Consider the following 26,753-nt stretch of genomic DNA (forward strand, 5'->3'; position numbering starts at 1 on the left):
TTACAATAGTGTTATTAGTTATATGGGTTTTCATGCCTGTTAAGATTTGTCTTATATAATTTGGAGCTCTGATATTTGGTACATACATGTTTATGATTGCTATCTCATCCTCTTGCAGTTTTCCATTGACTAGTATGTAGTGACCTTCTTTATCTCTTTTGATTGTTGTCAGCTTGAAGTTTACGTTGTTTACAAACAGAATAGCTACACTGCTTTTTTCTGGGTTTCTGTTGCATGGAGGATTGTTTTCCATCCTTTGACTTTTACTTTGTGGATTTCTTTTTCATTGAAATGTGTTTCCTGTATAGAGCATATCTTTGGATTTTGTTCATTAATCCACTCTGCCAGTCTGTTTCTTTTGACTGGAGGATTCATGCCATTTAGATTTATAGTTATTACTGTTATGTATTGATTTATCGTTGTCATGTTATTTACTTGCATTGGTGTCCTACTTTTTTTACCTGTTTACTTGCTTGGTCTTCTTGACGTTTCATTTTTACTGTTGTTCTTGTTGTCAGATTTTTCTTGGTCTAGAATATCTTTCAATACTCTTTGTAATGCTGGCTTGACACTCATGAAGTTCTTTAATTGTTCTTTGTTATGAAGATACTTTATTTCTCCGCTGGATTTGAGGGATATTTGGCAGGGTACATCAGTCTTGATTGGAAGCTGTGTTGTCTCAGTAACTGTAATACTTCACTCCAAGCTCTTCTCGATTGGCTGGTTTGTGCTGAGAAGTCTGCTGTGATTCTGATGAGCTTCCCTTTGTAGGTAATCTGTTTCTTTTCTCTAGCAGCTTTTAGTATTCTGTTCTTTTGCTGTAGATCAGGGAACTTGAGTATTATATGTCTGCATGTAGCTGTTTTTCGGTTGTGGTTCATTGGAGTTCTGTATGCATCAATTACCTGTGTATCAGGTCTGTTTCCATGCTTGGGAAATGTTCTGCTATTATTTCTTCAAATATTCTTTTTATGTCTTTTGTGTTGCCTCCTGCTGTTCCATTGACTCTTATAAGTTGTACATTATTCCTCTTTGCCTCATCTTGCACATTTGAACTGACTTTTCCTGTGTACTTGTTGATTTTATGAGATCCTTTCTTTCATGGTCACTACCTGTCTTCAAAGTCTGAGATTCTATCTTCAGCTTCATTGAAGCGGTTTTGGCAGCTTTCAATGGAAGCTTTGTTTTCTTGGAAATCTCTTTGAATCTGGTTCATGTGTTCTAAGTTCTTTCTGTATTTTTCATTTACTACTTCTGTGCATCGCCTTTGTTGTTCTATTTTCTTATGTGTTTCTTCTTCAGACTTTTTGAGCATTTCCTTCATTTTTATTGTCCTTTCACTTATTGCCTGAGAGATTATATCTGGTCTCATCTATTCTATGACCTTGTGGAGTTGCTTCTTTACTTCCATTGCAATCATTTCAGCTATTTCGGGCATATGTTTACTAAGTTCTCCTAAGCTGATGTCTCCTGAACTTGTTCTGTTTGGGGTGGAGTTCTGGGATCCTGTTTTAGTCCTTCATTTTGTCATGTTTGCTACTGGATGCTGATAGCTCAGTTTCCCTCTTCAGTGGCTGCACAGCAAAGGCCACTAGTCTTCCTAGTTTTCCTGTTGGTCAGGTTTGCCCCTCAGTGACCCCTCAGAAGCATTACGTAGTCTCGGGTTTTCTGGCAGTTGTTGATTTGTGTCTAGTTATATTAGGTCTCAGACGTGGGCATTGGTGTCAGCTGATGGCAGACCATCTGATGCAGTATCCCCTTGCAGTTCAGGGCACGTGCATGGCCCAGACTCACGTTGCACTGGTGTGACAATCCTGGTCCAGTGGACCTATGTCCCCAGGCAGTTCTGGGTACAGGCAAAACCCAGACCCAAACTGTAGGGTCAACAGTTTGTGAAACACCTGATTCTGTGTCTCCAGTCAGTTCAGGATACATACAGGAACCAGATGCAGGCTGGACGGCCAGCAATCACAGTCTGCCAGTGCCTGCAACCCCCTAGAAATTCTGGGTGCAAGTGTAATGGACTCGAATCGCTGGACCGGCAGCTTGGAGCCCTCGCTCACTGGGCGCAGGGCATGCATAGGGAGGGGCCGCACGTGCCTCTCCCCAGCTAGAGCAGTCCCTGGGGCTTCTGAGTGAGGACCTCCTGTCTGCTGTGGGTGCAGGGAGGGCAGAGACTCAGTCTGTAGTCTGTACCTCTTTTTTATGCATCATATAAAACCCTAGATCATCAGAGATCAAGGCCTGATATTTTGGGATAGATCCCAATCAGTGCCCATCATTGTAAAATAAATATGCCTCCAAATCCTGGGTGTTGTTTTTGTGTTTATGATTGCCATAGCAAGCTCACCCCAGTTCATTAGGCAGTGATTTAATTTAATGCCATCCTTCTAACTATCAAATCAATGCCAGTGAAGTTTGGGTGGTGAACAAGAAATCTAATTCAGGTGCTGGCCCTTTATGGTGACTTTCATGACTCATCCAGTGAAAGACACTGTTAACCACCCAGAATAAGATGTCTGACATTTCCAGCATATTTTTTCTCACAGCCCACCATTCTGGTAGGGCACTGGTCAGTGTCAGTCTGCCACTCCTTCCTGGATTATTTTCAGTTTACTTCCATCTCCTATTCTCAACCCTGGTAATCTCATCATTTTTGTGTCAGTCAGACACCAGACCCCACTGCTGCTCTGATGCAAGATATTCTAATCTTATCCAGGAAGCTCTGTGCAACAAAAGCATACTGCTACCAACTACTTGGTTGACGTAGAAAGTCTGATTTTTCGTATAAAAGTAGCCATTAATATGATTCTCTTTCCTCAGAGAATCCACAGCTCCGCCTGATAAATGGAGGCAGTCGCTGTGCTGGAAGAGTAGAGGTGCTTCACCAGGACTCCTGGGGAACCATTTGTGATCACAGCTGGGACACAACTGAGGCCGAAATAGTGTGCAGACAGCTCAGCTGTGGAGCAGCCCTGGATGCTGTATTCTCTGCTCACTTTGAGGCTGGATCTGGCCCCATCTGGTTGCAAGGGCTAAGATGCACAGGACAAGAGTCCCATTTTTGGAAGTGCCCTTCCTTAGGCTGGAACAACACCTACTGCAGTCATGAGGATGATGCAGGAGTCATCTGCTCAGGTATGGTCAGTGCATTGTCCACTGCATGGGTGAATAGAAAGTTTCAGAGAAGTAAATGAAGGACCTCTTGGAAATAGAGAATGGATAGGTTGTAAAAGACTGGCAGATGTGTCAGTAGGTCACTCAGTGCACTCTAGGTTGATGGATTTTCCCTTATGTATCTTTACTGCTGTTTTTCTTTCCCCTTTGGTCATACCCAAAAAAGAAGCTTATTCTAGCATCATGCCAATTAAATTAAATTTTATAGGGTACTTGAGCTGGCCTTCAACCTCTTAAAGCAAGTTATGGAAAAGGGTTAAATAAAAAGAGACAAATAGTATGGTTTTGGGGGATCCAGAAAGGTCAGAACTCTCTATAAGTAAAGAAGAATTTCCCCAGACAGAGAATATTTATTAGGTTTCCATAAATTTTGGGGGTGCAGGAAGTGGAGGTTAGGAAAGCCCATGAAAGAAGTTACAACAAAGGAAACATAGATTGCTAATTAAGAGAACTGTTTGATCTCTGAGGCTGACCATTTATTATTGCCCTAGAATATTCAGTGGCCTGTGGTTGCAGCCATATCTCGTCTGCAGAGACTGTGAATCTAGAGAGCGTTGGTTAAATGTTTAACCCTTACACAGCCTCGTCTCCAACAAAATTGTGCAATTTTATTTTTCTAATTTCCTTTTTATCTGAGTAAAATAACTGGAAATTACTACAAGTTTTCCCTTCTATAGCAATGAGTTTGGTAAAGAGAGGAATGTGAATGAAGTAACATTTTTAATGGTCAAATTCAGTGTTTCATGATGTATTGCATGACATCATTTTGCAGTAGGTCAGTCTGTAAATAGGCATTGGAGGCAGGATTAAAGAAATCACTGAAGATTTCATGGACTATTTCGAAGTTGCAAGTCTCCTTTGTAGATTCAGATGCTAGTATTCCTTGTACTTGGAAGGAAGAGCCAAAGAAATGTGGATGAAATTCTGAATCATAGATTCTCCTCTCATCATTATATATAAAAAAGATTTTCTACATTATTTCAAAACAACATCTGTGTAAATTCAGACTTTTGAGGGAAGTTGAGCTCTGTGCTACCCAATCAATGCTGGATGCAATAAGAAATTAATGTATTTGAATTATGATAAAATGACATTGTTCATGCCTGATGGTGTTAGTGATATAAGGGAAGTGCATTTGAGAGTTTCTTTGAGAAGAATGGGAATAAGGACACATGCAGAATTTTGGAAAAATGTTGAAGAGATTTATATTTTGTAATAAAAGCTGACAAAGAGAACATAAAGATTTTCTGAGTTAAACTGAGGACTTAGGTGTATTGTAAAGAATTCCATGTATATGTTTATATAAATTCTAAATAGTTACTTGTGGGAAAGAAATATTAGTTGTAAGTGTGACTGAACATTGAGGTATTCGTAGTACAGAATTGTGAAAAAAAAAAAAAAAAAAGGCCCAGTGACAAAATTTTCTTAAGAAAGCTGCATATCATACAATGTATCTATGTTTCCAGAGACCAGGCAGGAATACATTTTTTCTTTTATTTTACTTTAGTTTATTAGTACACACATGTGTGTAGTACATAATGTTTACTTTCCTTATGGCAAGTTTGTGCATATACACAAGGCATCTTAATTCTTTTTTCCACCCCTTCCCCAATCTCTTGAGCACTTTCCTTTTTATATTCGTTTTTGCAGTACACAGTGTTTACATTCCTTGTGCGTAGTTTGTGCATGTACATAACACATCTCAATTTTCCCTCCCTTATTCCTTCCTTCTCCCTTCCTCCTTCTGTTACTTAATTCCCTTCCTTTTTGAGAATGATCTATCACTCCCTATTATCTGTCTTTTATTTTGTTCTCTCTTTTTATTCTGGGTCTTGTATATAAGAGAAACCATGTGATATTTAAGCTTGTGTGTCTGCTTTACTTCACTTCACATTATGGTCTCAAAGCCAGGCAGGAATACATCTGACAGAAATTTTTTATTTCACTTTAGGTGAGAATGATTCATATATATCAATAACTTTCTACAGGGACAGTTTTCTCTCTTTTTTCACTGAGGGCTTTCAAGAACTTTTCAAGTGTGTTAAACTGTCAGCATATTTTTCTCCCTAGTATGTGTAAATCACCCTCCAAAATAAGAATATCATTTTCATATAATTTACCTACACAACACTTAATAAAGTTTCTAACATATGGCAAACTCTGAAAGGATTCTTATATTGGGAACAAGAAAAAATAGATGTGGACCCTCAATATTGCCTTCAAATATCTCTCTCCTATATAATGTCAGACCTATGAAATACCTCGGTGTGCCATAGAGGTGTGGCTGCCTAAGCTGTTTGAAATTCACTGTACATCACCATATTCCCTGCATGATGGTCATGGAACCACAGCATAGGATATTTGTCCTGTTGGATTTTACTTGCTTTGATCCTATTCATTTCTATTCTCTATTTTTCCTTTTGACTGGGAATGTTTACCCAGTCACATTTTATGTTGGAAGCATGGAGCTTGTTTTTGAACTTAATTTTACAGAGGAGTGCAGCTGAGAATTTGCCCCGAGTCTCAGAGAAGACTTTGGACTTGTACTTTTGAGTAACCCCGGGATTGTGGGTGAGGGAATTAGTGCATTTTCAGTTGTATGCAGAATAGTTACATCTTTTTAATGGACTTATGACTTTGTTATTGTCTTTATTTGGAAGTTAAATACAGTTTTAGGAGATGAGTTTGGATATCAAGTTGACAAATGGTGGCCTTGTGATAGATAATCTTGATTGTCAACTTGATTGTATTGAGAGACCCTGGGAGATTATTAGTAACACATACCTCTGGGTACACCTGTGTGATGGAGCATGACCTGAAGATCTATATCCAGTCCCTGACTCCTTCCCTTCTGGTACTTTTTCTGACTCCCTGCTTCCTGGCTTCCATAAGATGAGCAGCCTTCTCTTGCCATGCCATCCTGCTATGACGTTTCTGCTTTGGACCACCTGACAATGGACTGCAACCTCTGATATTGTGAACTAAAATAAACCTTTTCTCATTAAGGTTCTGTATGGCAGATGTTTTGACCCAGCATCAAAAAGGTGAATAAAATAAACTTATAGACACAGTTTAAGAATCCAGACTTTAATTTAGCATACCCATATACTACAGAAATAGATATATATCTAGTTAAGATGTTTGAAGTCACCACTTTAAGAAAGTAGATTAATAGTTGTGCTGTTCATTTCATTTTAAGGTTTGCTTTGAAAAGAAAACCGTTCTGAACATGTCATGAAAGGAAATCTGTGGTGAACTGCTTCATTAGGGCTGAGGGCATAGCTCAGTAGTAAGCACTAGCCTATCAGGTGCAATACCCTGGATTCCAGCCCCATAACAAACTTCTTTAGTATAAGTAGTGTTACATGAAATTTCTTTAACCAGCTGGCTTCTTAGGGCTCTGCGACCATCCTGGAAATTGCTTCTTAATCACTTCTTAATCACTTAATCACTTCTTAATCACTTAATCACTCATCATTTTCTCAAACTCTACTCATTAGTAACAAAATATTCCTTCAAAATAAAACAAAACAAACCAGTCAGAAAAGGAAGATAAACATGTTTTAATCACATCTGATTCAGGTTCTAAAGTTTCTTTTTGTCTGCTGTAATAGAAAGTATGGTCTAAAAATTCCTGATAATTTTGGTCACATTAAATTGGTTTCTACTTCAGTGTTACTCTATTTACTATATCTTTTTCATAAGTAAGTTTAAATTGTTAAGGCATACAGAGGGACACACAGAAATATATCCTTTTAAGTCATGGGGTAAGATGTTCTTATGAAAGTAAAGACATGTCATCATACATCATACAATAGGGTTCGGCCATTCTGAACTAACCCTACAAATTTCTCTCAAATTTGCTTTAAAGTATGCATGTATGCAGGTTCCATTATTACACTGAATGTTGAATCCTCTCACACTCCATCCTTGAGAGGAAAGAAAGAAAAGCTTTCACATCCTTGCCTCTCATGTGTTAGATCCTATTTCCAAATCAGAACACTCATTTGCTTGTTTTTCTGCCCTAGGATTTGTGCGCTTGGCTGGAGGAGAAGGACTCTGCTCAGGGCGAGTGGAAGTGAATCCTGGAGGAGAATGGATCCCAGTGTCTGATAGGAACTTCACCCTTGCCACTGCCCAGGTCATCTGCGCAGAGCTGGAGTGTGGCAGAGCTGTGTCTGTCATGAGGGATGTGCCTTTTAGAGAGGCCATTCCACAGGTGTGGGGTGAGGAGTTCCGGTGTGAGGGGCAGGAGCCTGAGCTCTGGTTCTGCCCCAGAGCACCGTGTCCTGGAGGCAGCTGCCAGCACAGTGGAGCTGTCAAAGTTGTTTGTTCAGGTGAGATTCAGAGCTGGACTTTAACCTCTCTGGAAAGCCTGTTAGTAAGAAGAATGAGAGATGTTGCTGAATACCTGTCTTCTCCTCCCAGAGTTCACTGAAGTTCGGCTCACGAAAAACAGCACCTCTCAGTGTGAAGGTCAGGTGGAGGTGAACACTTCTGTGGGCTGGAGAGCGCTCTGCGCCTCCCACTGGAGTATGGCCAATGCCGATGTTTTGTGCCACCAGCTCGGCTGTGGAGTCGCCAGCTCAACCCCAAAAGGAGGAGCATACTTTGTGGAAGGAGGTGGTGAGATCAGGAAAGACAGATTCCACTGCTCAGGGGCTGAGTCCTTCCTGTGGAGTTGTCCTGTGACCTCCCTGGGTGTTCCCGCCTGTGCCCACGAGAACACGGCCTCAGTGGTCTGCTCAGGTAAGAGAGCAGTCAGGGTGCCTGGGACTTGGGATGCTCAGGGAGTGACACGTCTCTCACAGCAGACAGCAGGGAGCACTGACTTCAAAACTTTAATATCCTATAGTGAATGATGGTTCTGCTTACCATTCCTTTTTCAGGCCAGATAAAGGAATGTTAATGGAAATATTTTTAAAGACATTGTTAGACATTGTTATTTATTTATATTTTTTTGAGACAAGGTCTCACTATGTAGTTCAGGCCAGCCTCGATTTACTAGGTAACCCATTCTGGTCTCAAACTCACAGAGATCCTCCTGCATCAGCCTCCTGAGTTCTGAGATTGCAGGTGTGCACCGTCACACCTGACTCTACATTTCTTAAGTATAATGTGTAAGAATAGCTGTAAAACTCTGTTAAGTATGTCAGTGCTGATCAGCAGACATAATATTAGTAGCTCCCCCAGAATTCACCTGAATATCCCATCGGTCACAGTGCTCTCCTCTCCTGCACAGGAAGCCATTCTGACATCTGCTGACCAGAAATACTCTGTTCAAATTTGATCTTTATGCAAAATCATCCAGTCTCTTTTCCTTTTTTTTCTAATTTCTTTGCATCAATTCATGCATCAAATTCACCTATGTTGTGAAATTCAGCTAAGTTGTTATTTGTAGCAGAGCTTCATTCTTGTTGTTGAATATTCCACAGAATTAGCACATGAGCATGTTTTGATCTGTCAACTGATGGCAGAGATTTGAGCTGTTTCTAGATCTTAACTATTACAAACACTAGTGATGTAAATTGCCTGGGCTTTGACTTCTGATGAAATATTTACAAATGTACTTGCATTTTGAATCCCTAACCTTCTATTTTCATTCTTTTAATACAGCATTCTTTGCAAAGTCAATTTCTTATGTCTTTTGTTTTCTGAGACATGCTTTTAACTGTGTAGTCCAAACTAGCCTTGACCTCACTAAGTAGCTTATGTTGGGGTTAAACTTGCAATTATTCTGCTTTATCCTCCTGAGGGCTAGGATTACAAATGTGCACTGTGATACCCAACTCAAATTCTTAATTTCTATTTGAACACAATTTATGAACTGTTACCTATACATTGATTACATTGTGTCAAAGAAAACTGCCCAAACATCACAAAAATTTTCTCAAAAGCTGCCTTATGCATAAATGTGTATATTAATTTTCCTTCTTTGCATGTAATTTTGCAGTCTTTCTGGGATTTTTATTGTGCATTGTGTACTGGTTGGAGGAAAAGTTTCATATCATTGTTTGGATCCAGTTGACTCAGAATCCTTTCCTGCAAAGGTTTTGTTCCCTGCTGTGGTGCCATCTGTGTCATAAACAGAGCTGCGGTGTGTCTGAGTTTGTTCCTATAGTCTGTGTTGCAGTCTGTTCCTATAATATTTTCCTATAGTCTCATCTGTTGATCCTTGAACCAGTACCATGCCTTCTAGTTATCATAACGTTATAGTACCTCCGAGAAACTTTAGTGAAATTCAAGTGGCTCTCCTAATTGTGTTGCTTTTCTTGCCAAATATGTTGGTTTTTACTGGTTTTATGTATTTCTGCATAAAATTTAGAGTCATCTTGTCATATTTAACACTAAAAAAGCAAATAGTATTTTGATTGAGATTAGACCTATCTTACATATGAATTTGGAGATAAATCATATGTTAGGTTTCTAATTTCTATCAGGGCTTTTGAACAGTTTTTGCTAAATTTTTCTTATTTATTTATTTATTTATTTATTTATTTATTTATTTATTTATTGAGATGGGGTCTCACTATATAGTTCAGGTTGGCCATGAACTTAGTATGTAGCCTAGGCTGGCCTCAAATTCACTGCAGTCCTCCTGCCTCAGCCTCCTGAGTACTGAGATTACAGGTATGTACCACCATGCCTGGCTCTTTTATGTTTTTCATGTTACCATTATTTGTACAGTAATGTTCTAGGAATAAAAATTCTCTTTGACATGTTCTCAAATTTATTTTTCATGGAGTATTTTTGCATAATTAGATACCTACAAAAAGTTGCAATAATCGTATAATCATTTCCAAATGATATTTCCCCACATTTCCCAATGTTAGTATGTTGTATTTTCTGCCTTATTTCTGCAAATAATAAAATATTTCTGAATGAGTAGTAAAAAAGAGATGGTTGATATGACCATTTAACCTTAAAACAGAAAGGTCTGGCATAGTCAGAAGCAGAAATTTCCATGCAGAAAATGAGATATGAAGACAGGAAATCATTGTTCCTATATCACAGATTCCATCCCAGATGTCATCACTAGACTGTCTTTTGTGTAACTCAGGTCCCTACTCTCTCATCCTCTCTGCAGGAAACCAGACCCCGCTGCTGTCGCGAGGCAATGATTCCCTGTCTGACCCAGAAAGATCCACAGCCTCAGAAGTACAGGCTGCCTGCTGTTCAGGTGAGAACATCCCTAGGACAGAACCTGCTCCTTCCTGTGTCAGCACCAGTCACCTGACTGTCTTTCCTCAGACAGCGGACAGCTGCGCCTGGTGGAAGGAGGTGGTCGCTGTGCAGGGAGAGTGGAGATCCTGCATCAGGGCTCCTGGGGCACCATCTGCGATGACAGCTGGGACCTGAGTGATGCCCACGTGGTGTGCAGACAGCTGGACTGTGGAGTGGCCCTCAATGCCACGGTCTCTGCTCACTTTGGGCCAGGATCAGGGGACATCTGGCTGGATGAGCTGAACTGCACAGGAGAGGAGTCCCATGTGTGGAAGTGCCCTTCCTGGGGCTGGGGACAGCATGACTGTTGGCACAAGGAGGATGCAGGGGTCATCTGCTCAGGTCTGTGCTCATTCTCTCCACAGAGAGGGAGGGTGTCCAGGATGGTGTCTGAGCCCTAGGTTGGAGGGTTAGGTTGGAGAAGTTGTCTAAGGGGCTGAAAATGAGGAGGCTCCTTCCTAGGGCCTGCTTTTCTAGGAGAGAAGATGAGGTGCTTTCACTCACTCCTGTATCAGCTACTTCTTCCTTCTCAGCTCTGTTTCCCAACACTGTCATTTTCTACAGTGTCCACCAGAATGCAGGGCTCACTCTTCAGTTATCTGTGGGTGCAAAGCATGGAGGGCACATTCTTTGTTTCCTATTGCTGCTATAGTAAATTACCACAATACTGAGTGGCTTCAAACTGTAGAAATGATTGTCTTATAGCACTGTAGATGTCCAGTCCTTATCAGGCTGGATTAATAGCAAGGTGCCATTAGGCCTACATTCCTCTGAGGCTCTAGAAAGGTAGTTTTCTCCTTTTTCGAGCTTCTAAAAGTTGCCGGCATTCCTTATGTCCTGGTTCCTTCCTTCTTCAAACCAAATGCTTTGTAAATGGGGAAACATATGTGTATGATCACATCTCCTTCTGACCAATCTGGAAAGGTGATCTGCTTTTAGGATACAATTCTGATGATATGATTAGATAGGGCTCATCAGGCTAATTCTGGGAAATCCAACATAATATCACCATGAAAGATCCTTATTTTAACCCTGTCTTCAGAGCCTCTTTGCCATGTGAGGCAACATATTTATAGGCTACAAGGATCAGAAAGTGGAAATATTTGGGGTCCACCATTCTGCCTGCCCCCCAGCAACCATCCACATTCTTTTTCACATGGTCTATGAGATGTTCAACAGGATTCAACATTCCTCCCTACAGATCACCTAGGCCAGGGTTCCTACTCACTGTCCATGACATCATTGTGGCAGAAAGAGAAAGTTGGTTCAAGTTTGCAAAATGAGTAACAAGGATAGAAGTTTCAGTCTTTCCACACAGTGGGAGCTTTTTCAGCAGAACAGCAATGAGCATTCATCACTTAGGTTTAAAGAAAAAGCAGAGCACTAAGAATTGACTCCTCACTGTGCTGTTTTCCTCCTTTGTGTTTCAGAGTTCCTGGCCCTCAGGGTGGTGAGCGAAGACCAGGAATGTGCTGGGTGGCTGGAGGTTTTCTACAATGGGACCTGGGGCAGTGTCTGCCGCAGCCCCATGGAGGATGTGACCTTGTCAATGATCTGCAGACAGCTTGGCTGTGGGGACAGTGGGACCCTCAACACTTCTGTTCCTCCCAGGGAAGGTCCTAGACCCCGGTGGGTGGATGGAATCCGGTGTCAGAAAACTGATGTCTCTCTCTGGCAGTGTCCTTCTGACCCTTGGAACTCCAGGTCTTGCCTTCCAAAGGACGAAGCTTATATCATGTGTGCAGGTGATCTACTATTTCCTTGTGTCTATCTCTAGCCTTGTGTCTGTCAGGAAGGTGGAGGTCAAACTTCAGTTACATGAATCACTTGAAATTGGCTCTCATTCTGTTGAGTTTTTCACATAGTATAATTCATCCTCACAATAAACTGTTTTTGGGTGTTATGAAATGAGTTAGGTGAGGCTAGAAAAAATTAAATACAAGTTCAAAATCTTAAAGTACATTATAATCAGTTTGGGAATCTATGTCTACTTGATCCATATTTTAAACCTGTGGTTCTTTACTCTGAAATGCATCTACAACACTCAGACAAGTTCTGAGATAAATATTTTGGAAGAAACAAATTTAGAACCTTGTAAAAGAAAATTAATTCCAGACTAGACAAGAAAAGGAAATATAGTCACTCCTTTATGAAGTTTACTCTGAAGAGTACACAACATATATTAGGCCAAAAATTGAATGTCAAGCATTGGACACTGCTGTAGATGCGTGTATGTCAATGAATAAAGGAAGTCATGCTTAGGTTGAACCATGAAGGATGAGGAGGCTTCATTCAAGGAAGAAAGTAGAGAGATCACTTGGTCATTGTAAACACCGATTGGGAAGCATCATGTCTCTAAGATACTAAAACAACTGCTTCAAGCCAGAGCACAGGCAGCATGTGGGAGTCACACAACAACACCTGAAATGGTGGACATAGACAGTGGTATCTTTTAAACAAAGACCCAATAACAATAACAATCTTGCTGCAGAGATATTTGTTTATGGTGTTTTCTGCCTCATCATGAGGAACTGTGGAAAAGTTGGGGAACTGGTGTCCCCACATTTTCATATTGAATTTCTCTTATAAGAATCCCAGATTCTTGGATGAGACTTCATCATCCAAGTTATTTTCATTTTAATGCTCTAAACTAATAGCCCCCCCACCCCTTGCCTGAATTTCAAGCCTGTCATCTTCTAGTTTCTTTGTGCCTGAAATGTTCCCATCTGTCTGTATTCTGATCAATCTGTTCTCTGAAAACATTAGACCTCCAATCACTTAACTACAACAGAGACAGCATTCTGGCCTCTCAATGCATTGAATTTCTCATTTCTTAAGCACCTTCTTTCTATTCCATCTCCATCTATGACTACATCATTGACCAGCAGTAGGTGGTATACCTTCGAGATCTTGCTCTGTTCTCTATTTCTTATTCTCCTTAGGACAGAATTCCTTGGTCTTTATCTAAATTTTGTCCTGACTAATTTTCTCCTGTTCACATTTTTCATGTTTGTACATATTTCTCTAAATCATATTAGAGAAGATCATCCAACATTAGAAGCTTTCTCCTAATGGAGAAGTACACACAACTCCCTTTCCTTATCTTTTCTAGTGAAATACAGGAAAAATTAAAATCATCTACCTAGCATTTCCTTGCCTGTACTAGACTAGAAAAAAGGACTAGTGAATAATGTCCAATTATTGTGCAATTATCTTGGAATAGTGCATAAGTGGTGTACACTAGTTTGTAATTAATGGGTACAGTCTCTTATGGTCATTCCACACTGTCTTCAGTTTCTAGTGTGCTTTTCTGACATGTACACTTGCCAAACCGTGGTATTTTACATAGTCTCTGCTCTGTACACACTGCCCTTTTAACTCAAGAATCTACACTTAAATGGTTCTTTTTTCTCAAATTTAATTGGGAGAATAAAATTTTCAACTGCAAATTCTTCTTTCTTTTAAATCTACAAATGTGCATCTGGTGCCCACTCCCTACCTGGTTTCCTGGATGAGTTGCCTTTGTCTTCATTTTAGACCAGCTCTGCTTCTGGGCTCCTGATCCTAACCCACTGATCCTGTCAAAGACTTCCTGTCTTCAATGTTTCCCTCTTCCTGTGCTCCATCAGTCTCAAACTCTGCCCTCTCAATTCATTCCCACACATGTAATATGTGTTTACTTTCTCACATCTTCAAACTCACATAAGTTTGAAATACTTTGCCCATTGTACTCTTTTCTCTAGTTACAGTCCCATTGCTCTTCTCCCCTCCACCGACAAAATCTCCAAAAGTTTTGTCAATAGTCACTGGTTCTACTTTTGATGTCTCTGATTATGCTGAATGTAGTCCAATTAAAATTTAGATTGTTCTACTCAGTATACACATGAGATACTCAAAGATTTAAAGAAATAAGATGTAACAACTGCATATCTTTTAATAATGCCTGTCCTCTCATTAGCATTCAGCTAATTGAATTTGTCCTTTTCTGTCCCTCTCTAAGGTTACTCTACCTTATGGAATACTCTTCTCCTTTTGTATTCCTGAATTTTGCTACTTTGTTCAGGTTTTAGATCTAGACATGCTCTGGTATCAGCCTCACTCTCTCTGCTGTTCCTTAGCGACACTCCTTTCTTATGAGATCTTGCTGAGATCTGTGGTCTTAGAGGTTATCATCACAGTGAAACCTCCCAAACACGAACTTCCAAAGCCCAACTCTGCCCTGAATTCTAAACTTATGTATTTCACTGCTAATTCATATCCTCCTTAAATATCTAATGGGCATGTACAATTTGGTGTGCCATGTACAGTGCTTAATTCCACACACACAACCCCTGCCTCTAACTTTTCCTTCTTGCTATAGTCACATTTCAGCTAATGTCATTTTTATTCCCCAGTTACTTAGGTTCAGTCCACCTCCACTCTCCGTTTCTCTCTCCCTCCAACTGCAATAGTAAATTATGTTGTCTTTATCAGCAAATATCTCTTTAATCCTCCTACTCCTTCTAGCTCACTGTCATCTCAGTTCAGGACATATTGCTTGTTGTTAGGGTCTAAGACCAGTTTTTTTTTTCCAACAGAATTCACTGGCCACCTCTTTTGTGCTCTTTTTCTTTTATAATATTTTCTCTATTCAATACTAAAAATATTTTCATTTCAGTTACAAGTTGATGTATTGATGTGTGAGAGGTTGGCCTGCATTTGAAGTGACATTGGCACATATCCTCTTGTATCTCAGGAAGAAAAATAACTGGAGCATATGTCACAGGATTCTGTAATTAGCCTGTTGAGGAAAAATGCTAGGAGATATGTAGCCAGCTTGTTGTTCTTAGACTCTGAAGGTCTTTACAAGAACAAGGGAGGAGATGCTCTCTGAATTGCTGCAGGGGATTAGACTCTCACTGGTGGGTGGAAATCAGTAGGTTTGGGTTTTGTTTGAGTATAAATAATATAAACAAGGCTCAGCCAAGTGAGGTCCCTGGAACCATTTGGTGCTGTCTGGAAAAGAGCACTGGAGGCACAGAGGGACCTTTTAGATGAGGGGTAGTCAGCTCACCTTCCCTTACCGCCTGCCTTCTTCTCTCTGCCCTGAATTGACACTTGTGCCTGCTATATTTGCACAGGCTTGATCCTAAAAAATGTATGTTCTTCCCAGTAATTTGTTTTAGGCTTAGAAAGTAAATACATCTTTTTTATTTCACTGAAATTATAACAACATTATTTCTTTTTGTATCCAAGGAAAGCATGTAAAAATTTTACAAATATATATAATATCACATTACCCCCAGTCCAGTCATATTCCCATGACATAAATTGGATTAATTAAATGATAAGAACCATTTTGTAGATCCTCCATTTTTGTACAAAGTGTTTCAACTTATACAGTGGTACCTTGGTTCATGAACTTAATTTGTTCTACAATTTTGGAAAGATGACCACATTGTGTTTGTGTGGGAAAGATGGTCGAAGTTGTGTTTGTCACTCAGTGCAGAGTTTGCAAACAAAAACAAAATTTTGCCAAACACTCTGTTTGCAGACAAAATTATTTGCAAAGAAAAAGTTCACTAACCAAGGTACCACTGTATACCCATTAAAGGTAGATCTTTATGATGTCTTTTTGCTTTTACGACATTGAGCTAATATATACATATTATTTCTAAATTGGCTTTTGCAAATAAGGAAATTATTATGGATACTCCTTCAGGAAGATCTACATCATTGGTAAAACAACTGCATAATATACAAATACTATATATAATGGATTTTTTATTTATTTCAAAATGTTTTCAGTTTTTCTTTCTACAAAAAACATTTTAATAAATACTTGTGAACATGAATCACTCATGTTGGTACTTTTATTGCCTGCCAGTAACTGTATTAGTAGATCACAAAATGTAATGAATAGAAATTGTCGTATTGTTTTCTAGGACCAGTAATTTTCAACTGGCTTCTCATTTATTGTCATAGAGCATTAGATTCTTTTTTTTTTTTTTTGATGACTTGTCCATTAAGACCAACTACATTACAATGCTCAAAAATCAGCAAGGTTTCATAGCTTACATATCTCATTCTAAGATATTTTAAATCTGAAGTAAATACACAGATTGCATTATTTCATAATTAAAACCTACTGAAGCACCAGAAGTTCAGTATTGAAAAGTACTTATGTATTTCGTTCCTTTCTTCCATCCTTCCTTTACAATTAAACATTCCTCACCTCCCTTCAAAATTCCCTTTTCCTCTTGATTCTTTCCATTACTCTCTTTGTCTCTGTCTGTCTGTCTGTCTGTCTCTTTGTCTTTCTGTGTTTGTTGTCTCTGTCTGTCTTTCTGTTTCTCTGTCTCTGTCTCTCATCCCTCATTAGGTTTTTTAATGTTGTGCTGAGTGACATCCAGATGCAACTGGAGAGGATATGATGATAAATATTTCAAAGGCAGTTGCTTTCTCTCTTCTTTGCCTTTCTCTCTTCTCCTTTTTTCTTTGCTCTGTGGTGGCTGAAGGGATATTAAATCATAAGGCCATAGACTGATTTTGTATTTCTTACAACGAGAAACCATTCCTTGAGAGGTAGGGAGGTCTCCAGTCCTGAGAGTGAGCAAGCAGCCCACAGAGGTCCTTAACAGGATCAGAGATGATCTAGGAGGCTTGATAGGATAATTTGGAAAATATATACTAATTATGGTATTTTAGCATAAGTACTCTGTATGTAACTGGTTTCTCTATATTGTTTTGCATTCACATATATTTCTATAAGCTTCAGTTTTCTCTGTATGTTTTTTGTTCTATATTTCTGTCATCTGAGGTGTTATTTCTCCTTCAATTTTGAGCAAATGTTTCTCACATACAACTATTAGGTATTGTACTCTTACCTATCATTCTGACTCCTACTCCTTGTCCTCCTGTTAATAGAAATCATTCTGTTATTTTTGGTTCATAATTTTACATTAAAAATTAAATGAAACATTGAATGATAATTACTTTTTGATTATGTACTAATGGAAGTCATTAACATTAATTTGCATTTCTCTTATTTTCCCATTATTAGCAACAACTTAATATTTTTCAGTAGATTTTATGCAATTGAAACTTATCAAGCCATTACTCATAGCATTCAAAAAAGTGTGATAAAAATACTTGGTGGCTGTTGCTGAGTGCCACTCAATGCAAAGAAAGAGGTCTTTAATAAGAGAAATGGCATGTCCTAGTAACAACATGTGATACTTTTCAAGGAAGTTTAACAAATTTAAATTAAAGGCAAGTCAGTGTGAAATTTCTTCCATGTGGTTTGACTGTAGAACAAAAGCAAAAACATTTGTCAATTTTTTTGGAGTTGTTTGACCTCACTACTGTAGATTCCAGGTTTTTAAGAGAAAAATGAATTAAGATTTTATATATGTGTGCCAGCTCCCCACAAGAAATGTAATCATTATATACTGCAAATATGTAGTAATTAAAAAACAGAAATGGCACCACAGGAGTTGAAACTTGGGTCTATGGTTTCATTCCTGAGACAACTTCAGAATTCTCAGTGGAAATCACCCAGGTCTCCTCATGCAAAGTAAAAGCATATCACTCAAGATCCAACATCAAGGTGATATTGATCATGTTATGTGCCCTCCTGTTGTCAATCTAGCCTGAGCCTGGGATCTTAGGGAGCCTTAGGACCAACCTCAGCCACCCCTGACCCAGGCCTCCCCACTCTATTCCTGCAGGACAAAGACCCAAGAGCTGTCCAGACTCTGCGCCCTGCACAGGTACTGTAACGGCAAAAATCACCCAGCAAAAATCAGGCTGTGTTCAACAAGAGACTGACTCTTTTAGGGTAAACAGAGTTTAATTTTAATTTAGACCAGTCACCTCTCATCCTTGACTTGCAGGTCAAGAATATGGATGTGGGTCTGCCTTTGCACCCACCTTATATACATGTTTAGTTTCCATGGTAACAGATTGGCATGCTGTAACCCTGGCCACATGTTGTTTTCCTTGTGCCACATAACCGAGTCTGGCTCCCCCAACCACAATGATTTATACTTTCTGTACTCTGTTTTATATGTCCCCCTTTAGATAACCATGCATTTCCTTTATGGTTGCAATGTTTATCTAGGGCCAGGGAAGGGATGAAACAACCCAGGCGGGGTCATAGGTGGTTATCTGGGCCCGGCTGTTCTTTGTCTTTATGGAAGCATTCCAGGGCTAAGTCAGGACTGCAAAGTTAACTTTTACAACCCCTCTGGGATGTTTCTCAAGACACATTTTAAAGCTTGTATTAAGACTAAAATTATTCTGTCTTAAAATGATATGCTAAGAGTCGCCATCCCCTACAGTACCTCAGCTCCTCCTTTCTTCCCTATGGCCCCCAGGGGCTCCTTCCCTCTACCAGGGCAGTAAGAGGAGGTGCTGCTGTCTTTCCAGACCGAAAGAAGCTGCGGCTCCAGGGAGGAGACAGCGAGTGCTCAGGGCGTGTGGAGGTGTGGCATGAAGGCTCCTGGGGCACAGTGTGTGATGACTCCTGGGGCCTGGCAGAGGCTGAGGTGGTGTGTCAGCAGCTGGGCTGTGGCAGTGCCCTGGATGCCCTTGGAGAGGCTGCTTATGGCTCTGGAAATGGAAGCATCTGGCTGGATGAGGTGCAGTGCAGGGGCAGGGAGTCTTCCCTGTGGGCCTGTGCCAGGGCACCCTGGGGACAGAGCGACTGCAAGCATGAGGAGGACGCAGGCGTGAGGTGCTCAGGTGAGTGGCAGGGTCAGGGGTATGGGCTGGGGCTGCAGGAGTGTGTGTATATGTGTGTGTGTCTGTCTGTGTGTCTCAGAGTCCTTCCTAGACTGCTCTCTGCCCTGTGCTCTGGGTCTTGAGAGTCTGCACTCCGAGCTCCTGGCATGTGGGAAAGGAATATGTGCAGCAATAGTAGGTGCAACCTTGTTATTGTCCAATCAATGAAGTGCACTGACGTCAATTTCCTTCTCTTGTCTTCAGGTGAAAAAATGACTGTTCTCTCCGCCCCTACAAGTAAGTGGTTCTTCTGCTCTGTGCCATGTGATAAAGGACATACTCAGATTTTCAGAAACCTACACTATGGAGTTTAGCATACTCCTTACAAAATTCCTGTAGACATAATGATCAGTTAGAAACAGCAATACAGTTTGTTAAGTTGTAGCAGCAAAGGGCTCTCATGGCTCACCAGCATTACTATAGAGAAATCCCTTAGAGTCAGGCTGAGACAATAGTTGACACAGGTTAGTGTGAGATCTGGGTTGCTGTGTTTGGGTTTGGGTAGATCCACCATATCCTGTGGGCCTGGGAGATGACTGAGATAAGTGTATTCTTCTGAGTTTATGAACATCTCTAAAGTCATTTTTCCTTCTCAGGCACCAGTTCAGTCTCAACCTCTTTCCCTGGCAACTTCTCCTTATATGCGATCCTCTGCATCATCCTGGGAACCCTTCTCTTCCTGCTCCTCATTATCTTGGGAACACAGCTGGGCAGATGGAGAGCAGGACATCAAGGTGACGTTTAAGGGTGAAGTTGATCCTGAAAGTATGTAGGGAAAAGACTGAACTAGTTATGACTTTTTAAAGATACAGATATTTAGCTTCCATTCTTGTTTTCTGGGAAACTGTCTTCTGAATTATAAACTTCAAGACTGAAAAGACTTGAATACTTGGACTTGGATTTAATTTGGAAGCTCTCAAATATGATGGTGTAACTGAAAAATGTCAGTAAAACTGTTTAGGATGCATTTAGGGTCATAAGACCTATGTATGTACCTTCAGAGCACAGATGTAAAGAATGAATGCTAGCAACCCAGACTGTTTTCTCTAAGGAGATCACTGGGAAACAGAATGATTGTCTGGTTGTAAGACATATGCCTATAAACTCAAGTTGCTTTCTCTAGCCTTAGCTGCTTCTGAAGATGCTGTTAATGAGGCTGTGTACCAAGAGATAGAGTACCTTGTGAAAGCAGAGAAGTTGGATCTACTGGACAACCCAGGTGTGTTCCACACCCTCCTTTCTGTTCATGAATTGGTTGTAGTGTGCATATCTTCAATAAGCACTGACCCACCATTAACTCAACCTTACAGGGTGTGTTAGTTATCTTTCCATTACTGTAATAGAATGCATGAGGTAATCAAATTATAAGAACAGCAGTTTCATTTTGTCTCACAGCTTCAGAGATTTCAGTACATGGCCACATGGCCTCATTGCTGTGGGGCCTATAGTGGAACAAATTTCTCACCTCATGATTTCTCGGAAACAAAAAGAGAGAAGAGGTCAAGTTTCCATATCCTCATGAGAGTGTGTCTACAATAATTGAAGACCTCCCACCAACCTCATTTGAAATTTCTACCACATTCTTATAGCACAAAACTGAGGACATAGCTGTAAATACATGAGTCACTGAATAATATTTGAAAACTAAGTCACAGCCCATAGTCAGCCTCCTCCTAAGACAGGAACTCCAAGCCCTTTATCTACAGGTATAAAGCCTGGAGATTTTCTCTGAACCATCCTATTGGAATCCTTCCAAGTGTCTGTCTAATATGCTTTCCTTGAACCAGGAACTGCATCTGATGACTCAGCAACTAAGCTGCCCTATTACACAGGAGACAATGAGGAGGTTGGAGACCATGAATCTGCCCCAGGTACAGAGCCAGGTCTTCTCTTGGTTGATGGGGTGAGCAGGAGGAATCTCATTTGAGGAGAATGTCCTGCTGTGACTGTGATGGGAAGCATCATTTATTTTTCCCTCGTCTGCCCACCCTAAAACATCTGGGAAAGAAATGGTGCAGTTATTTTTGATATCCAAAGCTATTTATAATGGGCCACAAGCATACCTAAGATGTACTGTTATATTGAAAATGTATGTTTCAAAAATAGAATTTTAAAGTGAACCTCTCAAAGAGTCTGTAGTGAAGGAGGACATTAAGAATAATATCCTTGGGGCTGGGGATTTAGCTCAGTGGCACAGCTCCTGCTTGGCAAGTGCAACATCTTGGGTTTGATTCCCAATACCAGAGAAAAACAACAACAACAAAAAAAGTCCTCTTTCCCTGGTTTTCACCCTAAGCTAGTGATGTATGAATCATTGTGTGTTTTATATGAGTACTGAGAGCAAAATATTTGCTAATCCTTCAAATACATTAAGTGCCAGGAGATTTTCTCTACAAAGGACCCCATGCATAGAAATATCCACTCTAAATATTCTCCAAGTGGTAAAGATTTATAGCTCTTAGGGGGGGATATAACCAGGATGACACTGAGGCTGTGGGATTCTAAGTTCCACACAATACTAGGGGATGTTGAAATCCATACCTTCCAGGATTGGATTGTTTTATTGTATGTCTGTGAGTGATAGAAGCCCAAGTTTTCCTCCCGTCACAGCTCTGTGTCTCTCACTGCCTCAGAGAGCACATGGTAGCCTGAATTGTCTTGGTCCAAATTCAGTCTGCCTCAGTCAGTGATTCTTACTGATCTTGTGTCCAAGTATGTGCTATATGCCTGAAAGTAGCACTTAAAACTCTTAACATAATGACTTTTTGTTGTTTTTCAGTATGAGAAGCCATTTCAGTAGTTATCATTGATCTTAATACATTGTAATATTTAGAAGATTTACAGAATTCCTAAGAATATTGAGATCAAATGTGCAACTTTGAGGCAGCCTTGGAATATGTTGCCTAACCTACAATCTCTGCATTTACAATACTTAAGAGTTAGTCCAACACATAGATTTTGCTTCCATCTAATCTTTATCTGTTTTCAGAACCTCCAGGGCAGCATGTTGATGCCACAGGAAATGGTTATGATGATGTTGCAGAGATACTTGTTCCAGAAATCCCTTCTTCCCTTGGGAGGAGTGAGAAGTACTTTGTTTCAGAAGAGAGAGATGCTATCAGGTATTTTTAGACTTGGCTATCTTTGATTGTTCTTACAATATGCATCATAGTGTCTAGCTATGCATCCCTGTAACCAATCTTTTCTATGAGACAAAAGCAACCAGAACTGCACCAGGAACAGGAAGAGACATTATTTAGGCCCATCTGTTCTGTAACATTAACCTGGCAAGGTAGTAAGGGATTTAATCTGATCTAAGAAAGTGTCCAGTGTGCCTTGGATAATCATCAAATCTTGGGCTAGTGTTTGGTTGATTCTTCTATTCTCTTGGAGCAACCACCCATAAAAATTAAGACCAAAACCACAGCTATCAGGGGAGTGGGGAAGAAGGACTGGGGTTAGCAGCCCTGAAAAGGCCAAGGGGAATATTGCATTGAGGTATGGAGCAATCCTGTGAATAGTGCCCTCAGGCTTCAGCCATGTGTGGACTGGTCAGTGTCCAGAGTGAGCAGAGCAGAGCATTGAGTGTGTCATCTCTTCAGAATGAGCTGTCTGGGCCAAGTAAATTCTCTACTGGATCTAAGGCTGGATTTGAGAAACTTGTAGTTGTAGTTAATATGCACCTGGATTATATGTGTGTGTGTAGGAGTGTCCACAGGTATAGCTGGTAGCTGGACCCTATTGTCTTTTCAGTGTGGATTGTCTTTTCAGTGTGGGTAGGTAATGTCTTGAGACAGCCTGAGTAGGTGCAGATGAGCACTAACAGATATTTGTGACTCATAAAGTTTTATTTCTGTGTAATGTATCTATGTATCTTTAATTTTAAAGAGTCTACTATATCACATGTAGTCAGGGCCAGTGACACAGATGCTGAAGCTTGAGCTGGCTTCAGGAGTATGGTTGCCAGTACTGTGGCTTGAATTTGCAGAACATATGGTGTGAGAAAGTCTGGCTCTGAACTTCCAGAAGGGCTGGGTTATATTTTTCTTGCTGAGGTTGATGTTTCAGTCAATTGGATTCCCACAGGGGGCTTGTGCCTCTGGATGTAATTATTTTGCATTGGTGGCAGGTTTTCAAACACCATCAGGAAAGAATAGCAGGAGAGCTTTGGAGAAAATATCTTTGTCCAAGGTGACCACAACATGTCTAGCCTGTCAGTCTCCATTCCTAACAGAGTTACTTCCACCCTTAAACAGGGTGTACTCAGCACCTGTCAGGGGTTCCATTTTAAAGTCTGGTTGTCTTGAGAACAGGTCATCTGTCAATGCCAGGCAGTCAGGATATTGTGGGCCCAGCTTTGTGGGCAGGTACGTGGCAAGATTGTGTGGTCCATAGTTTTTCAGGATGTCTAATATAGCATGTGGCACCTGGACAGTTAGGTCTTGGCCTAAGATGAGCTTGTCAGGTTTTTTGATCAGAAGGACAGTGGCTGTTAGTGTGCAAAGGCAAAGAGGGGAGGCAGACCTTAGTATCTGGATCCAAGTATTTGCACAGGCATTGTTTTTGTGAACTAAAGGCTCTAGATTCTATGGAAACCAGCAGTTCCAAGAAATTTGCAGAATTACTTTTCTGTAACTGGTTTCTGCTAGATACTACAGCAGAGCTTTTGTGTCTTTCCAGCTGGCAGCTTGGGTATCATTAATCAAAAGTGCAGTAATATTTTGTGCTGGGACACTAGTGAGGTCATCTCTGAGGGCTTTTCAAAACAGGGTAAATAAGTTTTTGAACTGTTGGTAGATTAAGTCTTTCTCTGTGACTTTTGAGTCTATAGCTGCAATTTTATCAGAAGCAAAGAGGGCTTGGCTGACAGAAGCCAATTGAAGGCAATTTTTAGGTTTAGGCAGGAGTACCAGTAGGCTGTGGATGGCAGAAGACTGAGATAATGTATATAGAGGGCAACTATGGTGGCATTGGCAGCTTTACAGGATCTTGAACTGGCTTTACAGGCAGGAGAGATGTATTTTATTTTATTTTCTTATTTTAAAGAGTGTAGTAAATGAGAAACAAACAAACAAAAACATAGAACAGTAGCAGCATATCAGTACCATGAACATAAACATTCAAAGTGATACAGGGTCTCAAGACAAATTAATACAAATCAACATGGTTGTTATGTTGCATACCACTATCCTCAACTACATTGCTCAGATTATCAGATGCAAGAATGGAAGATTGCTCAAACCATTAAAGAGATTAAGAAAATAATCCTTCAATAAAACATAAGAGATATTAGAGAGTTTCACTAGACAAGATGGTAGGAGTTCACCATTGTAATTCCATTGCATATTGTTACCTTCAAATCAGTTGCTCAGACCACCAGACACAAGCATGCAATATCGATCAGAACATAAAAAATTGTAAGCATTAACTGTTCATTTCAATATACCACCAGGCATCAGCAATACAGTTATCACAGCAATACAGTTATTACAGCTATGCACTTTGATAGTCTATAAACATTTTGTGGTCCTAAAACTTCTGGATGTGTGTTTGAATTCCTAGATGGGCCTCTTGTGATGTGGGGTACTGTTTAATACAGGTGGGGGTTGCCTCAGAATGGAGTTTCACGATCAGCCTTTTCTTGGGGGGACAGTCTATCCCAGAGAAATGCAGCTGGATGGGACAGAGAAACAGGCTTGGAGAAAAGGTGCTGGTGGTTTGGCTAACTCTGTTGCCAGAGCCTCCCCAGAAATAGGAAAGTTCCCAAACCCTTGTGTCAATTTTGTTCAAGTGAGTTGGAACAGTCTAAGAATGATGTATGATTTGGGAACCACAGAGGGCAAGGTGATGGCTGCATTGTTAATGGCAGTTTACAAGCAGGACAAGAGTGTTCTTCCTATGACATAGGAGATTGTCTGACAGAAATAGGGGTTGCAGGCCTGGAGGTAGGAGAGTTTTAAGAATTTCAGGGTCACAGTTATCTGTCTCAGAATGATGCATACATCATTTTCCTTTTGGGGAACAGTTGGAGTTGAAAGGGCAGGGTTAAATGAGACAGAGGCTGACTGGCTTGGTGTAAAAGAGATGGTTGCTTCTAACTTGAAGAGGAAGTCTCTTCGCAGAAGCAGTATGGTGAGCTGTCCTCCAAGGAAGCAAATTTGTGCCTGCCAGAAAGGGTGAGAAGCAAGTGTCCCAGTTGCCCCACTTTGTCTGACAGAGGGTACTTTAAAAATATTTCTTTAGCTGTTTATTTTTTGTTGCAGAAGAACAAACCCAGGACTTCTAGTTTGCTAGATAAGCATTTTACCACTAAGCTAAATCCCCAGCCCAGACAGAGGGGATTTTTGAAGGCAGAGAGTTCTGTTCCACTGTCTACCAGGAAAGTCATAGGTTTGCCCCCAACTTTTGCAATAACCCTGGGATCTTGGGGGCCCAATTTGATAAAGCTTGGCCTGTCCTATCTATCCAGGCCTGACAGGGCAAGAAGAGATTCAGGTTGAGGTGGGCCTGAATATTCAAGTTTCTTTGTGTCTCACAGATAGAGGGGCATTTATATTTTTAGTGTCCACAGTCCTTATATCAGGCTTCTGAGTAACGGTAGTAACTTCTGATATACTGATAGCTTCTTTGATAGCTTTGAGAATCACTTGACTGATTTTAGGTTTCTAGGTAGTGCAACCTTTGGAAAAGCCATGGAAACTCATTCATTAAGGCAGACAGTCTGGGGCTGGGAAATTGGCTCAGCAGCACAGCTCCTGACTGGCAAGCGCAAGGTCGTGAGTTTGATTCCCGGTACCAGAAAACAAAACAAAACAAAACAAAACAAAACAAAACAAAACAAAACAGAAAAAGGCAGACAGTCCAATTTTTCCTCAGTCAAAGTATGGAACTCAAAAGGAATTGCTGACAGTCATCTCAGGTGGGTACTAGATGATGCCTTCTGACCAGGGTAGGAAGCAGAAGGCTCTGGAGGGAGGACCTCTGTGGTCAAATGCAAGCAATGGCTAGCTGGAAGCAGTTCAGTTGGCTGCAAGTAGATGAGTTGGAGTGGGGAGTGAAGCTGTATGTGTTGGCAGCAACTGCTGCAGCCAACGAGGGTGTGAAGGTGGAATTCCCAGGAAGAATGGGCCTCTTTTTTTCCTTTGAGATGCAGAGGGTGATTTGTTTTGCTTTTAACTACAGAAAGGCCCTTTTTCCTGAAGTTAGTTCTGTGGGTTTTGACTAATGAATTCTCATCTCCGACTTCCTACGTGTGTGTTGTGTACTCTTGAATGACAGCACAACAAAGGGTGGGTGCCCCTCAGAGAGAGACCATTCAGATGCCCACTTGATCGTGCTCCTCATGGCAACTTAGGCATGAATCTCAGCTAAAGAGGGTGAGGGACCTCCATTATGCCTCTCCTGGAACCGCAGATGGCCCAATCAGCCACTGTGACCAGTGCTTCCCAGTCTTGATGCACAGATGGGGCACCTATTGCTTGTGCCGTCCATCCTATTCACTCACACATTCATTCAACAGGCACTCAGAGGTTAAACCATTCCAACCTCCTTCCCTCGAGGGTGGTCCTGAGCAACAAGAGTTGATCAGA

At 40.6% G+C, this 26,753-nt stretch overlaps 1 protein-coding gene across 2 annotated transcripts in view; it reads left to right on the forward strand.

Annotated features, from left to right (window-relative positions):
* LOC102015092 (antigen WC1.1-like) overlaps positions 1-26,753 on the forward strand; it is a 40,756-nt gene that overhangs the window by 11,786 nt on the left and 2,217 nt on the right. For both annotated transcript variants that reach the window (XM_013511514.1, XM_005378866.1), the window contains 12 exons: positions 7,206-7,514; positions 7,606-7,926; positions 10,265-10,357; positions 10,429-10,743; positions 11,832-12,146; positions 18,111-18,152; positions 18,811-19,125; positions 19,369-19,401; positions 19,761-19,898; positions 20,288-20,383; positions 20,952-21,035; positions 22,154-22,286. In XM_013511514.1, coding sequence (XP_013366968.1) covers positions 7,206-7,514; positions 7,606-7,926; positions 10,265-10,357; positions 10,429-10,743; positions 11,832-12,146; positions 18,111-18,152; positions 18,811-19,125; positions 19,369-19,401; positions 19,761-19,898; positions 20,288-20,383; positions 20,952-21,035; positions 22,154-22,286 — 2,194 coding nt within the window. The remainder of the gene's footprint in view (positions 1-7,205; positions 7,515-7,605; positions 7,927-10,264; positions 10,358-10,428; positions 10,744-11,831; positions 12,147-18,110; positions 18,153-18,810; positions 19,126-19,368; positions 19,402-19,760; positions 19,899-20,287; positions 20,384-20,951; positions 21,036-22,153; positions 22,287-26,753) is intronic.

This window comes from Chinchilla lanigera, unplaced genomic scaffold, assembly GCF_000276665.1.
Source record: "Chinchilla lanigera isolate Chin_1 unplaced genomic scaffold, ChiLan1.0 scaffold00012, whole genome shotgun sequence".
NCBI classification, from domain to species: Eukaryota; Metazoa; Chordata; class Mammalia; order Rodentia; family Chinchillidae; genus Chinchilla; species Chinchilla lanigera.